Consider the following 15,000-nt stretch of genomic DNA (forward strand, 5'->3'; position numbering starts at 1 on the left):
TTTAACAGTGACTCCCCTTTCCTTTCTCCCCTCAAGCTCTGGTAACCACCAATCTTTGTTCTGTCTCTGGGGATTTACCTATTCTGGATATTTCATGGAAATGGAATCATATAGCATATGACCTTTCGTGTCTGGCTTCTTTGATTTAGCACAGTGTTTTCAAGGTTCACTCATGTTGTAACATGTATCAGTACTTCATTCCTTTCTATGGTTGAATAATAGTGTATTATATATACATGTGTATGTATCAATATCACATTTACTTTATCCATTTACTTACTGATGGACATTTGGGTTGTTTTGACTTTTTGATTACAATGAAAAATTCTTCTATGCTTATTGGCATTCAGATACCTATTTGAGTTCCTTTTTTCTTTTCCCTGTGCCCCCCTTGTTTTGAAACAGAGTCTCACTCTGTTACCCAGGCTGGAATGTAAGTGGTGTGATCATGGCTCACTGCAGCCTCAAACTCCTGAGCTCAGGCAATCCTCCCACCTCAGCCTCCCAAGTAGCTGGAACTGCAAGCATGCACCACCACACCTGGCTTATTTTTAATTTTTTGTAGAGACAGGATCTGCCAGTGTTGCCCAGACTGATCTTGAATTCCTGGGCTCAAGCAATCCACCTGCCTTGGCCTCCCAAAGTGCTGAGATTATAGGCGTGAACTACTGTACACAGCCCCTGTATTCAGTTCTTTTGGGTGTGCACCTAGGAGTGAAATTGTCATATGATAATTCCATGTTAAGCTTTTTGAGAAATTGCCGAGGCTGGACTATTTTACATTCCTGCCAGCAATGTATGAGGTTCCAGTTTCTTCCTATCCTCACCACCATTTACTATTTCCTATTTTTATTATTATAGCCATTCTAGTGGGTGAGAAGTAGTACCTCATTTTGGTTTTGGTGTGCATTTCTCCAATAACTAATGATGCCGAGGATATTTTCATGAGCTTGTTGGCCATTTATCTATGTTCTTTGGAGAAATATCTGTTCAAGTCCTTTGCCCAAATTTTAATTGAGTTTTTGTCTTTGTTGTTAAGTTGAAAGAGTTTTTAAATATGTTCTGGATACTGGACCCTTATCAGGCTTGCAAAATATTTTCCCCCATTCTATAGGTTGTCTTTTCTCTTTCTTATGTCCTTGATGCATAAAAGTTTTTGATTTTAATGGAATCCTATATACCTGTCTTTTTCTTTTGTTGCTAATCCTTTCTGTGTTGGTGCTAATTATTTTTTTGAGGTAGACTGTTTGGTAGAAGTACTATACATCTTTTTTTTGGCTTTAGAAAAGTAGCCATTTGAAAGGTATTTTCTCACTTTTTCACTTTTTCTATTGAAGAAATTAGTGTAGTTTTCATTTCTGTTGAGGAAATTTTGCTTGGCAAATTTTATTGTTTTCTCTTCTCTGGCAGTATTCTGAAAAGCTTTATGTTAATAATTCATCTTGAAACAGACAACGTGATACATTTTCCTCTTTTCCCTTATAGGTTCTTTGGTGGTTAACTACCCTTTTGATGATGATGAACAAGGACTTGCCACATATAGTAAATCACCAGATGATGCTGTGTTTCAACAAATAGCACTTTCTTATTCCAAGGTAGGCTTGTCTTTGAATATAAAATGCTATAAAATTAATTCTTTTATTTAAAAATATGCTTTAAAGTCCTTCAAGACTCAGGTCAAGTGCTTCCATAGTTAAGAAAGCATGACAGCTGTTTCTGAAAAACAGCTTTTTCTCCTGTTTCCCACCTCACTTTTGAATACACTGCATGTCTTTCTCCATTGGCCTTTTATCTATGGTTTTAGCACAGTACCTGGAACATATACATGTCAATTTATTTTATTTGACAAATAAGTTATAAGCCCAGAAAGTAGACCAAGAAAGGGGCTTAGTGCATTATAGCTCTGGGGCCAAATCTTGCCCACCACCTGTTTTTGTAAATAAAATTATATTGACACACAGCCACAGCTATATTTTTATATATTGTATGTGGCTGCTTTCTCCTTCAACATTTCAAAGTAAGTCAGTATAATTTACTATATTAACAAACTAAAGAAGAAAAATCCAGTGATCAAACGGCAAAGTTGAGTAGTTTCAACAAAGACTTTTGCATCTAAAAAGTCTGAAATATTTGCTGTCTGGTTTTTTACAGGAAAAAATTGCCAAACTTTAGTCTAAGGTATTTAAGATCCTATAGTTACATATAGCAAGGAAAAGCAGGCAGAAACTTCTGTATTTTCCAAACTTCCTATAATGAACATGGATTACTCTTACAATCGGGAATGTTAAAATGTGTTGTGTGTGAAAATTTAATTTAAAAATCATTCTTAGCGCCAGGCCTGGTGGCTCATGCCTGGAATCCTAGCACTTTGGTAGGGCAAGGCAGGAGGATTGCTTGAGCTCTCAGGAGTTTGAGACCAGACTGGGCAACATAGCAAGAGCTTGCCTGTACTACAAATAAAAATTAAAAAAATTAGCTGGTCATGGTGACACACATTTGTTGTCCCAGCTACTTAGGAGGCTGAGGTGGGAAGATCACTCTGTCCCAGGAGATTGAGGTTGAAGTGAGCTTGATCACAACACTATACTCTAGCCTGGGTGACAAAGCTGAGACCCTGTCTCAAAAAAATAAAAATTGTCTTAGAAACATGTTAAAAGTTGAGGCTTGTAAACTGGGCTTGTTAGTTTCAATTTTTGGTGTTACTACTGACTTAGTATTATTATTGGTTATATTGGTACTATTATTGGTTATAGGTAATGAATATTATTACTGTAACTCTGTACTCTCCAGTCACAGCCCTCTATCCTTTCCCATTCCCTCATTCTCTGCAAATGAATCTTGTGAGATTGTTCAGTTTCTACTACAGGAGTACAGCTGTTCATTTCACCTTAGAGAATTATTGCCTTCTGTTTGGACATATATGTGTTTTTGAAGTATATACGTGGAGTAATAAGAGGAGAATGGATAGTGTCCCAACCATCAAAATAAAAATTAAATGGTCGGATTTTGCATATATTCCCATCACATTCTATGCTCATTCTCATGATTTCTGCTTTTCCCCTTCATTTTGGCTTCTAGTTCGTTATCTTCTCTTTGTTTTCTTAGACTATTAACCCTTTTGATTTGATTTACCTTTCTCTGTAGCCTAGACCCATGGACATACCTTTTCAATGATTCTCCTAAGGATCTTGTACACCCCTTTGACATATCTGCTTTGCCCTCCAGTCCTCAGTAATTACCATTATCTCTTTTCTCCATACCAATATTACAGGTATAGCCCAGAGTGGTCACGCAGTCATGGCAATTTGCTATAGTCCATATGTATGCTCTCCAACTTCAGCTGAACCCTCAGTCCTACATGGCAACATTTCCTGTTTAACTACTTGACTCCCTGGCTCAGTTCCCACTATGGTGATTCAGAGCCTTTATCCTCTATCTGAGCCTCCTATTCATAGTCAATCTTATTCATAGTCAATCACTTTGCATTGAACTAAAGTAGAATTTTGAGTAATCTGATGTGAGTTCACTAAGATTCTGTCTTCTCAGTTGTTACTTATATGTGTCTTAACAATATTCTCCTCCATTTCTTGATCCCACTGCATTCTACCTCCTGGAATCTTATGTCTTCATATCTTATGTTGTAAATGGGGAAGGTGATAATTAAACTCCCCAGTCTTCACTCACAGCCTTTTTTTTCCTTGGTCATAAGCAGCTCCTCTAAAAATATTTTCTACTAACCTTAATAAGCCCCCATGAAACTACCATTCCAAGTTTCTTTATATTTACTCTTCAAAACTTCTCAAAAGTAAATAGTCTTGGGAGATATCTGAGCAGCCAAAGACAATAATGGCTATATGATAACCAATCTCCCAGGGTTTTTCTTTAAACAATATAAAACGACTTAAAAACTACCAAATTTTACACAAAACCACACTGTTGGCATCACAAAAGATCCTGAAACTGCAAAATAACTGTAAATTTTTTAAAAATCAAGAAATCTCAGCACGATCTATCATGCACCTACCCCGTCTTTGCCCCACCACAAGGCTTTGTGATGAGGTAAAGCAGACCAAGAAAACTTATGGAGAAGACGGAAGTGGGTGCCACTGAAGGGCAGCTGTGAAGGTAATTTGGAGTGACCACCGTACATCACATATGCACTAAATCCAAAAATACTAAAAGAATAACTGGGCAGATAAGAGCTCTGGAATACAGGGAAGAGATTTCAAAATGCACACAACTTAAAGGATTTGGTGTGATTTAACGGGATAAGCACAGTTTAAAAGGAGAGGATGGTTACAGGGAGATCTTCCAAACTCATAGCTTCTGGAGGAGGAAAAAAAAGACAAAGATAGAAATGAAGAAGTGCTCCTTGACAATTAAATGGTGAATGGGAAAAGGAAAAAGTGGGGAGAAATGTAAGGTTTTACAAGACAGAAAAGAACCTTAAAATCAGAAGACTTCCAGCTCCACCCTTACCGCCGAGACAAATAAATAACCACATTGAGGTTCCTGGATTTTGCTAGAATTAAGCTAGGAATGATATTAAATGCCCAATATCATAAAAATAAACAAGAGGAAGATAAAGTCCATGGAAAATGATTGTAGAAAATTAGGAAATGAAATATCACATATAGAAACTAAGGAAACCCTACCATTAGCAAAAAATAATCAAGAAGCAGAAGAAAACTGTTCAGTTGTCATTCTAAACAGATTAAGCATACCCAAATATACGTTGAGGATATGAGAAACTACCTCAACTCAGATAGTCACAAAATAAAAACAGAAGCCAGGAACAAAAAACCAGGGAGAAATAAAATAAAGTTTATAGGACTCAGGAAAAAAAATGGAAGAAAAAGACAAAATTATCTCTGAAATGAAGAATAAATGACAAAAGTTAGGGAACTCATACATCCAATTCCAAACTTACCACAAAGCTACAGTAATTAATACAGTGTGGTACTGGCATAAGGACAGACATACAGATCAATGAAATAGAACTGAGAGTCCAGGAATAAATTCTTATGTTGATGGTCAGTTGATTTTTTTTTTAGAAAAGGATGCCAAGACAATTCAATAGGCAAAGAATAGATTGTTAAAATAAATGGTGCTGGGACAATTGGATATTTATATGCAAAAGAATAAACTAGATACCTTCCTCACTCCGCACCCCAAAATTAGCTTAAAATTGGTCATAAACCTAAATATAGGAACTAAAACTATAAAACTAAAAAAAAAAAAAAAAAAAAAAAAAAAGGAATACATTTTTGAGACTTTGGTTCTCCTCTAGATAAGACATCAAAAGCACAAGTGACAAGAAAAGGTTGATATATTGGACATCATCAAGATTAAAAACTTATTTACTGCAAAGAAAACTGTTTTTTTAGTTCTGTTGTAACAAAATTCCACAAACTGGATTGTCTAAGACAACAGGAATTTATTGTCTCACAGTTCTGGTGGCCAGAAGTCCAAAATCACAGTGTTGCCAGGGCCATGCTCCCTCTGAAACTGTGGAAGAATCCTTCCTTGTTTCTCCCTAGTTTCTGGTGCTTTGTTGGCAACCATTGGCATTCCTTCACTCCAACACTTCTTCATCACATGGCATTCTCCCCATGTCTTTGTATCCCAGTTTCCCCTTTGTAAAAGGACACTGTCATATTGGATTAGAGCCCATGCTAATCACCTCATTTTAACTTGATTACCTCTGTAAGGAACTTGTTTCCAAATAAGATCACATTCTGAGGTACTGAGGGTTAGGACTTCAATATATTTTTGGAGGACGCAACTCAATCCATAACAGAATATTCAGGAAGTAAAAAGACAGCCCATAGAAGCTGGGCGTGGTGGCATGTGCCTGTAGTCCCAGCTACTTGGGAGGCTGAGGCCGAAGGATTGCTTGAGCCCAAGAAGTAGAGGCTATCGTGAGCTATGATCTTGCCACTGCACTCCAGCGTGGGTGGCAGAAGGAGACCCCAGCCCCCAAAAAATAAATAAATAAAAAGATGATCCACAGAATGAGAGAAAATTTTTGTAAATCATATGATAAAGGTGTTATATCTAAAATATATAAAGAACTCTTACAGCTAAATAGTAAAAAGACAAATCATCCAAGTGAAAAATGGGGAAAGGATCTGAATGGACATTTCTCTAAAGAAGAGGAAATGGCTAACAAGCACATGAAAAGATGCTCAATATTGTTAGCCATTAGAGAAATGCAAGTGAATATCTCTTCTTACCCACTAGGATGACTATAATTTAAAAAATGGAAAATATGCACAGGCAAAGATGTGGAGAAATTGAAACCTTTATATGTACATTGCTGATGGGGTGTAAAATGGTATAACTGCTTTGGAAAACAGTCTGGCAGTGCTTCAAAACATTAAATATAGAATTATAGTATGACCCAGCATTCCACTGCTAGGTATATATATACCCAAGAAAAATGGAAACATGTATTCACACAAAAACTTGCACATGAATATTTGTAGCAGCATTATTCATAATAGCCCCAAATGGAAACAACCAAAATGTCCATCAACTGATGAATGGGTTAACAAACTGATAAGTAGACATACAAAATCATACAGTGGAATATTATTCAGCCATAAAAAGTAATGAAATAATGATACATGGTACAACTTGAATGACCCTTAAAAACGTGCTAAGTGAAAGAAGTCACAAGAGACTACATAATGTATGATTCGGTTTATATGTAATGTTCAGAATAGGCAAACCCATAGAGACAGAAAGTAGATTGGTAGTTGCCTATGGTTTGGAGTGGGTGTAGGGAGTGGAGGTTGGGGAAAAATGGAGAATGCTAATAGATACAGAGTTTCCCTTTGGGGTGATGAAGTGTCCTAAAATTTATTATGGTGGGTGGTTATACAACTCTGTGAATACTAAAAACCATTGAATTGTACACTTTAAATGGAGTCAATTGTGTGGAATGTGAATTATATCTCAATAAGGTAGATTTTGAAAACATAAAGAAGACTGAGGGGTGAAGCATCCATTCTCCATTCGTATATAAGTAAAAAAAAAAAAAGGTCTAAAAGTTATATACCAGGCCCGGTGTGATGGCTCACACCTGTAATCTCAACAATTTGGGAGGCCAAGATGGGCAGATTCCTTGAGCCCAGTAGTTCAAGACCAGCCTGGGCAACATAGTCAAACCCTATCTCTACAAAAAATACAAAAATTAGCTGGGTGTGTTGGTGCACGCCTATGGTCCCAGCTACTCAGGAGGGTGAGGTGGAGGGATCACCTGAGCGTGGGGAGATTGAGGCTGCAGTGAGCTGTGTTTCCACTACTGCACTCCGAGCTGGGTGACAAAACAAGACCCAGTTTCAAAATCAAAACAAAACCAAAGCCAAAGAGCATGCATATAATTATTACAGTAATCTAAAATTATGGTTTTTATTTGATAAAAGAGTGATGAGATGATAAGCCTTTAATTGGCATATTAAGTTTCTAGAAGGGGATCGTTTATTTTATTTTGTTTTTATTAAGACAGAGTCTTGCTTTGTCACCCAGGCTGCAGTGCAGTGGTGCAGTCATGGCTTACTGCAGCCTCAACCTCCTGGGGTCAAGCTATTTTCCTGTCTCAGCCTCCCAGGGAGCTGGTTCTACAGGCATCTAGCACCATGCATGACTTTTTTTTTTTTTTTTTTTTTTTTTTTTTTCCATAGAGACAAGGTCTCACTGTATCCTCCAGGCTGTTCTTGAACTTCTGAGCTCAAGCAGTTCTCCAACCTTGACCTCCCAAAGTGTTGGGATTACAGGCATGATCTTACCTGTCCCTGTTTATATATTTTAAAGTTAAATGGTTAATTATCTGTGGTAGAAAAATGAGAAATTATTCTTTTTATCTTCACATTTTCAGTACTTTTTTTCTCTTTCAAAAAGAGATAAATGAAGTTTTGACCATCTTTCAAAGCTCAATTTCTTCTAGGAAACTCCCCCTGCCACTCTGATCAGATGTAATCTTTCTCTCCTCTTGCTTTCAATGGTGTTTATTTGTGTCTCCATAGCAGTTTTTCTTACCCTTCATTGAGTTATCAGTTGGACGCCTACTGTATGCTAGATGCTAAGGACACAGAGACACAAACTGTTTCAAGGAAACGTTGTCTTTAGGGAAGAAAAAGGTGCAATTGTAGTTGTAATGTAAGATAATTGTACAGAGGGCAGTCAGAGCAGAGGGGCCATCTTATTCCTGCTAGAAGTCAGGGAAAGCTGCTTACTCTTATTCTGTGTGTATTATCTTTTTTGGACTTCAAGATCTTTGAAGGCATGAAACGAAAGTATGAATATGAACAGAAATGTTTTTTAGAGAGGGGTTCAGCTGGGTTTTATATTACTTGTAATTGTGAGTAATAAATGAAGTCAATATTTTCTTACAGAGCACATTTAATTTTGATTTTTTAAAATAGATTAAGTTCAGATAGTGAAAAATCAAAATGGCATAAAAAGCTATACACTGAAAAGTCTCACTACTCATAGCCCCACCCTACTCCTACGTCCACCACTCACACACCCTGTTGGAAGCCACTTTTATTATTTTCCTGTATCTTCCCAGTATATATATATATTTTTTGATGGAGATACAAACAAATACAAGTAAAGATTCTTTTTGTTTTTCCAGGAAAATTCCCAGATGTTTCAAGGTAGACCTTGCAAGAATATGTATCCTAATGAATATTTTCCTCATGGAATAACAAATGGAGCTAGTTGGTATAATGTCCCAGGTAAAGATTCTTTATATAAGACCTTACAACTTGATGGCCTTTCTGCTTTCCTCGATGGTGCTGCTTGTTACTGATCTTTTAATTTTGAGGAATAATCATTATTTTTAAAACATAGTTTAAGTAGTTTAAAATATTTAAATAATCTTTTCAACTATTTTTGTGTCTGATGTACATTGAGGGTTGAATAAGAATACTGCACTAAAACTTGATTAAAGGATTACATTTTACTTCTGGCTATTACAAAGAATCTTCCATGTGCTAATAGAAGAGTGTAAGCTATATTTGAGTTCTTAAACATGAAGGTGTAGGTGTTTTGCCCTCACATGAACACGTTATCAAAGTGCCCTTACATGAACACATTATCATTTTTCAATCAATGCTGATAAGAGATAAATTTGGCTTTTTACTAGGACTATTGCTTACCTTTTGAGATCTGAGCTGTTTAGAACTTCTTCAGAGTGATTAATTTTAATTTTTATCTTTTAGGAGGAATGCAGGACTGGAACTATTTACAAACAAATTGCTTTGAAGTGACTATTGAACTAGGTTGTGTGAAATATCCATTTGAGAAAGAGCTGCCAAACTTTTGGGAACAGAATCGAAGATCACTAATCCAGTTTATGAAACAGGTGACTATTCAGGGGAAAAGTATGAAATTTCTCCCAAGGGTGAAAAGATTTTTGTGTGTACACATGGTTTTTATGCAGTAATTTTAGAATACACTCTTTAAAATTTCAATTTGTTTTAATGTATTTAACCAATTTGTAGATTCCAAGATGTTTAATATGTTTATCTAGAAAATTCATGGATGGAAATGAGTTTATCTGTATATGTGAAGAAAAGTTGAAAATGATTAAACAAGGTAGTGATATTTGGCTCTTAAGGATTAGTGGTCACTTTTTACCCTGTGTTTAAAAAAGACCAACATAAATTGGATACACACCTAATCATTGGCCAAGTGATAGAAAGATGGGCTGTAGAGTAAATGTTTTTATTCTTTTCCTTATTGCCAGTGATTTACTGTGAAATGATTAATTTCCTTTTGTTTGGGTATGTGTGGTGGCCAATAGGTAAAGATTATAAGAAATACGCTAATGTTAATTAGGATAATCAGACTAATACTTTATGCCAGTACATTTCTGCATTTCTCTTTTTCCTGAGTGGTGTGACATAAAGTCTGTGAGTTTTTTACTATATTTAAAGACATTTTATTCTGAAAAATTTTAAATATACAGAAAAGTTATGACTAGCCAATAATTATTCCTATACCTAGATTTAACATTTTTAACATTTTGTTGTATTTGCTTTATTTTAATGTAAATTTTATTTACACTCTGACATATACGTACATATTTTTGACTGAACTATTTTAATATAAATTGCAGGTATGGTATTTTACCCCTAAATATTATTTCAGCATCTATCTCCTAAAAATAAGGAGCTACTACATACTGTAAGTGCTACTATCCTACCCAAGAAAATTAACTATCCTACCCAAGAAAATTAACAGCTATATTTAGCACATTCTGATGATTTCAGAATATATGACATATATTCTGAAATCATCAGAATGTGCTAAAGTTTAAGCAGTGTTATTTATATTCTTCATGATAAAGAGAAACAAAGCCTATGAAAAATTAGCCTTCAGAAATATTTTAATGAACATTTACATTGAACTTCACTCTGAACTCCTAAATTCCTGTTTGTTCCATTTATTTGTGTTAACAATCTGTTATTTTGAATATGACCTCCCAAGATAATTAGATGATGATGTTTACTATTGAAATCTGGTGTCCTTGTACTTAATCCAGGTTCATCAGGGAGTCAAAGGATTTGTTCTAGATGCCACAGATGGCAGGGGTATATTAAATGCCACCATTAGTGTTGCTGAGATTAATCACCCAGTGACTACTTACAAAACTGGAGATTACTGGCGTCTCTTGGTTCCAGGAACTTATAAAATCACAGCATCTGCTAGAGGGTGAGTGACTGAATGCTTTGAAATAGAGTGCTTGGGGGACAGACAAACATGGCTCCATTCTGGAGGATTATTACCAGAACATTCTAGTTAAGCAACTTTGAATGGATTGCTGGGAAGTTTAGGGGCAGTTATACCTTTGCCTCTCCTTTAGTGGCAGATAGAGTACATGAAAAAAAAAAAAAAAGATTCCTGGAATAAATATTCTAGTTATTGCTTAGTTGACTCATTGTGACATGCTTCCAACCTGGACATTAGGCAAAACACTTTAGAATACACATCAAATCCTGATCCTCATGGCCTTAGGTTTTTTATTAAAAAGGAGAGTAAGGCTGAAGTAATTCTACAAAGTCAGTTCCAATTTGTAGTAGAATTTATTGGAAATGTGTTCAAGATAGTTTTTCCTTTAAAGGAGTAACAAAAGTGTTAGTTCATGAAGCACAAAGAACATAGAAAATGCATAGAAAGAATATTTATCATTCTCTTTATTTGCTAAATAAAGGCAAGCCCAAAGCAATGCAGTCTATTTAACATGCTAGTAACTTTTTTTTTTTTTTGAGACAGTGCCTCTCTCTATCACCCAGGCTGGAGGCACTATCTTAGCTCCCTGCAACTTCTGCCTCCTGGGTTCAAGGGATGCTTGTGCCTCAGCCTCCCAAGTAGTTGATATTACTGGTGTGTGCCACCACACCCAGCTAATTTTTGTATTTTTAGTAGAGACAGGGTTTCTCTTATAGTTTTCTTTTTTATCTTTTGATAAGTATAGATGTTACCACAGGACATTTTCCCTTTCTCCTGCTAGATAACTTATTTCTAAAGAGTTAGTTTGAATACCCATTGAAGTAAGGGTAAATATATGAAAACATTTTAGTCGTTGCCTTTGTTTTTTAATGGTTTTCAGATATCTAGTGGTCCATAAATGGATGGGTTAGAACCTCACACTAATGAGTAATGAGGTATTTTCTGTGATTCTTCTATTTTGGCAGAGTGTTAACTAAAGCAGCAGAGGATCTGAGAAACAGGGTGAGAAGGATGTGTTTGGCAGAGAATGTCCTAACTTAGCACCCCTCCAACTTTTCCACCCATATACCCTGATAGAAGACAAGTGAATTTAAGTTCCAGGAGACATGAGAGTATCCACTACAAGCACTAAATTTCTTTTAAAGCCGTATAATCAATCTTAAAAACCTAGGCCAGGTGCAGTGGCTCAGGCCTGTAATCCCAGCACTTTGGGAGGCAGAGGCGGGTGGATCACTTGAGGTCAGAAGTTTGAGACCAACCTGTAAACATGTTGAAATCCCATCTCTACTAAAAATACACAAATTATCCAGACATGGTGGTGGGCACCTGTAATCCCAGCTACTCAGGAGGCTGAGGCAGGAGAATCACTGGAACCCAGGAGGCGGAGGTTGCAGTGAACTGAGATGGTGCTACTGCACTCCAGCCTGGGTGACAGAGCAAGACTCTGTCTTAAAAAAAAAAATTATGAAAAAAGTCCATGCATATTTTGTAGTATACCCATGTCTATTAATGTATTATTAATGCATTAAAAATAATAAATTACTCAATGTTAAAATTTTGTCTCTTTAGGAAGCTGCACCACATTTATCCCAAGGCTTCTCACGTTCTCTGTTCACTTGCCTTCCCAGGGTTTGGGTACTCCAGCTGCAGGAGTGTGGTTCTGATCTGTCTCCTTTGTCATAGGTATAATCCAGTTACCAAGAATGTGACTGTCAAGAGTGAAGGCGCTATTCAGGTCAACTTCACACTTGTTCGATCCTCAGCAGATTCAAACAGTGAATCAAAGAAAGGAAAAGGGGCTAGCACCAGTACCAGTGATGCCAGTGATCCAACTACTAAAGAGTTTGAAACTTTAATTAAAGACCTTTCAGCAGAGAATGGTTTGGAAAGCCTCATGTTACGCTCCTCCTCAAATCTGGCTCTTTATCGATACCATTCCTACAAAGACTTATCAGAGTTTCTGAGAGGACTTGTAATGAACTATCCACATATTACAAATCTTACCAAGTAAGTGTCACTTTCTACTGTCTTTTTTTTTAAAATCAGCATTAGCCATGTTGAATAGTTATTGTAATTTATATAGAAATATTTGGGAACAGAATGTACAGAGAGTTGGAGTTTACTTATTTTGCAACAAGTATTTGCTTGGAGATCTTTTTAATAGTGAATCTTGGGAACTTTAAGGAGAATTACTTGTTAGATGAGAAGTAGATAGCCTGTGCTTCCAGGAAATGTAAAATTGCTCTTCCTGACAATTATTTTGACTGATTGCAAAACCCTTTCCATCACTCAGCTACAGATCTATTAATATGTTCTGACTCAATATTGTTTAGTTTATTTTATTTTGCTTGGGGCAAGCGAGGAATTTAGAACTATAAGCTCACCTGTTAGGGATTATGTGTAACTTTTTTTTTTTAATTAGAAAATGAAGCCTAGTTGCTGTCCTAATTCTAGTCTTTATTCACAGTCTCTTACTTGAAGCCTTAGGGACTTATGTGATCGTGGATCCCAGGGAGAATATGCAGTCCTGGCTGATGGAAAACTGATAGCTGAGATAGCCTTTATCTTCACTTTCTGGTGGTTGCTCTGCCTCACTTGCACTGCTTCATTTTAGATTTTGTTACAGTTACTCCAAAATTATTTCTATGATTTGTCCATTCCTATGGTTGCCTGTTGTAGGTAAGGTCTTTACATTTTTCCTTGAGCTTATAGTTCTCTGCTGCAAACCTCGTGAACATTATTTAGCCTTTTACCTTTTTACTTTGTCTTTCTTCATTGGTCCTTTTAATTTCATTAGAAAACTTAGTTCCTCACATTCTGATTTATAATGTTCATAGATGCAGAGTGATACTTAGTTTCTTTGGCAATACCAATTACTTTTCTTCCTTAACTGATTCTTGAATATTTCTGGCTATTTCAGGTTTAATATCATACAATCTTAGTACCATAGGGTTCATATTTTTTTAATTTTAAAATAAAACCAGGCTGGGCACAGTGGCTCACACCTGTAATCCCAGCACTTTGGGAGGTCCAAGTGGGAAGATCGCTTGAGGCCAGGAGCTCCAATTTACACTAAACTATGATCACACCACTGCACTCCAGCCTAGGTGACAGTAAGATCCTGTCTCTAAAACAAACAAAAATTGGACATTATTTTGCTGTCTGTTTACTTAGTTGATTTAATGTTTTTAACCTCCTGATTCAAGACACACTTTTTAGTTAAATATTTTCTCAAAATATGCCACACATGCCAGTGGTGGGCACAAGAGAGTTTTAGGTGGTACACCAACAGGCACTAAGTACCATTGAATAGCATCATGAGAAAGCAATCGGGTTTCTGTTAATTTTTCTGGATTTAATATGATTATATTTTTTCTATCCAATTCTTGTAAATCTCCCTTTATGCTAAAGAAAGCAGACCTTAAGCTCAAAGCTCTTGGGTAAGCAGAGTATTTGACCATTGTTTAATTTTCATTGAATTGTTATTTTTTTCCCCACTCACAAATTATTTTTACTGTGAAACTGGTGTTGCATTTATAGTAAAATGTAACATGACTTATTTACAAATATTAATTTAGATTTAAAAAGGGAGGGCCAGGGTGGTGGCTTATGCTGTAATCCCGGGACTTTGGGAGACTGAGGTGGGAGAATCACTTGAGGCCAGAAGCACTTGAAACCAGCCTCAGCAATATAGCAAGTCCCTGTCTGTCTCTACAAAATTTTTTAAAGAAATTATCCAGGCATGGTGGCACAAACCTGTAGTACTACTCCCTTAGGAGACTGAGGCCAGAGATCACTCAAGCCCTGGAATTTGAGGCTGCAGTGAGCTATGATCAAGCCATTGCATTCCAGCTTGGGTGACATAGTAAGACCCTGTCTCTTAAAAATATAATAATAATAATAATGATAATAATACAAATAAATAAATAAGGGAGGTTACCTGCATTCATACATACTTAAATATTTCTGTAATAAAAATTTAATTTGTGAGTTAGGACAAAAGATATATATTAACTAAATAGTAGTACAGATTAAAGAAGATAGGGCAAATATTGTGATGATTGTATGAGAATGACTGAATTTGGAAGGATAGTAGACTAAATCATAATCTTTCGTAAACCTGATAATATCATCTATTTGATGTTCTTTGGTCAAGGAAAACTAATTTTCTTAAGGTTTTCTGATACAGTGATTCACGCTTTAAAGACTTTTTAAAACTTTTTGTGTTTTATTTTTATTTCTATTTTTAAAGTCCGT

The 15,000-nt window shown here is 36.1% G+C and overlaps 1 protein-coding gene across 1 annotated transcript in view; it reads left to right on the forward strand.

The window, feature by feature from the left end:
* Positions 1–15,000, forward strand: part of CPD (carboxypeptidase D) — a 90,456-nt gene that overhangs the window by 51,866 nt on the left and 23,590 nt on the right. The window contains exons 8-12 of the mRNA XM_073004811.1: positions 1,486–1,595; positions 8,642–8,744; positions 9,231–9,373; positions 10,556–10,725; positions 12,427–12,750. Of these exons, the coding sequence (XP_072860912.1) occupies positions 1,486–1,595; positions 8,642–8,744; positions 9,231–9,373; positions 10,556–10,725; positions 12,427–12,750 (850 nt within the window). The remainder of the gene's footprint in view (positions 1–1,485; positions 1,596–8,641; positions 8,745–9,230; positions 9,374–10,555; positions 10,726–12,426; positions 12,751–15,000) is intronic.

This window comes from Chlorocebus sabaeus, chromosome 16, assembly GCF_047675955.1.
Source record: "Chlorocebus sabaeus isolate Y175 chromosome 16, mChlSab1.0.hap1, whole genome shotgun sequence".
Lineage (NCBI taxonomy): Eukaryota > Metazoa > Chordata > Mammalia > Primates > Cercopithecidae > Chlorocebus > Chlorocebus sabaeus.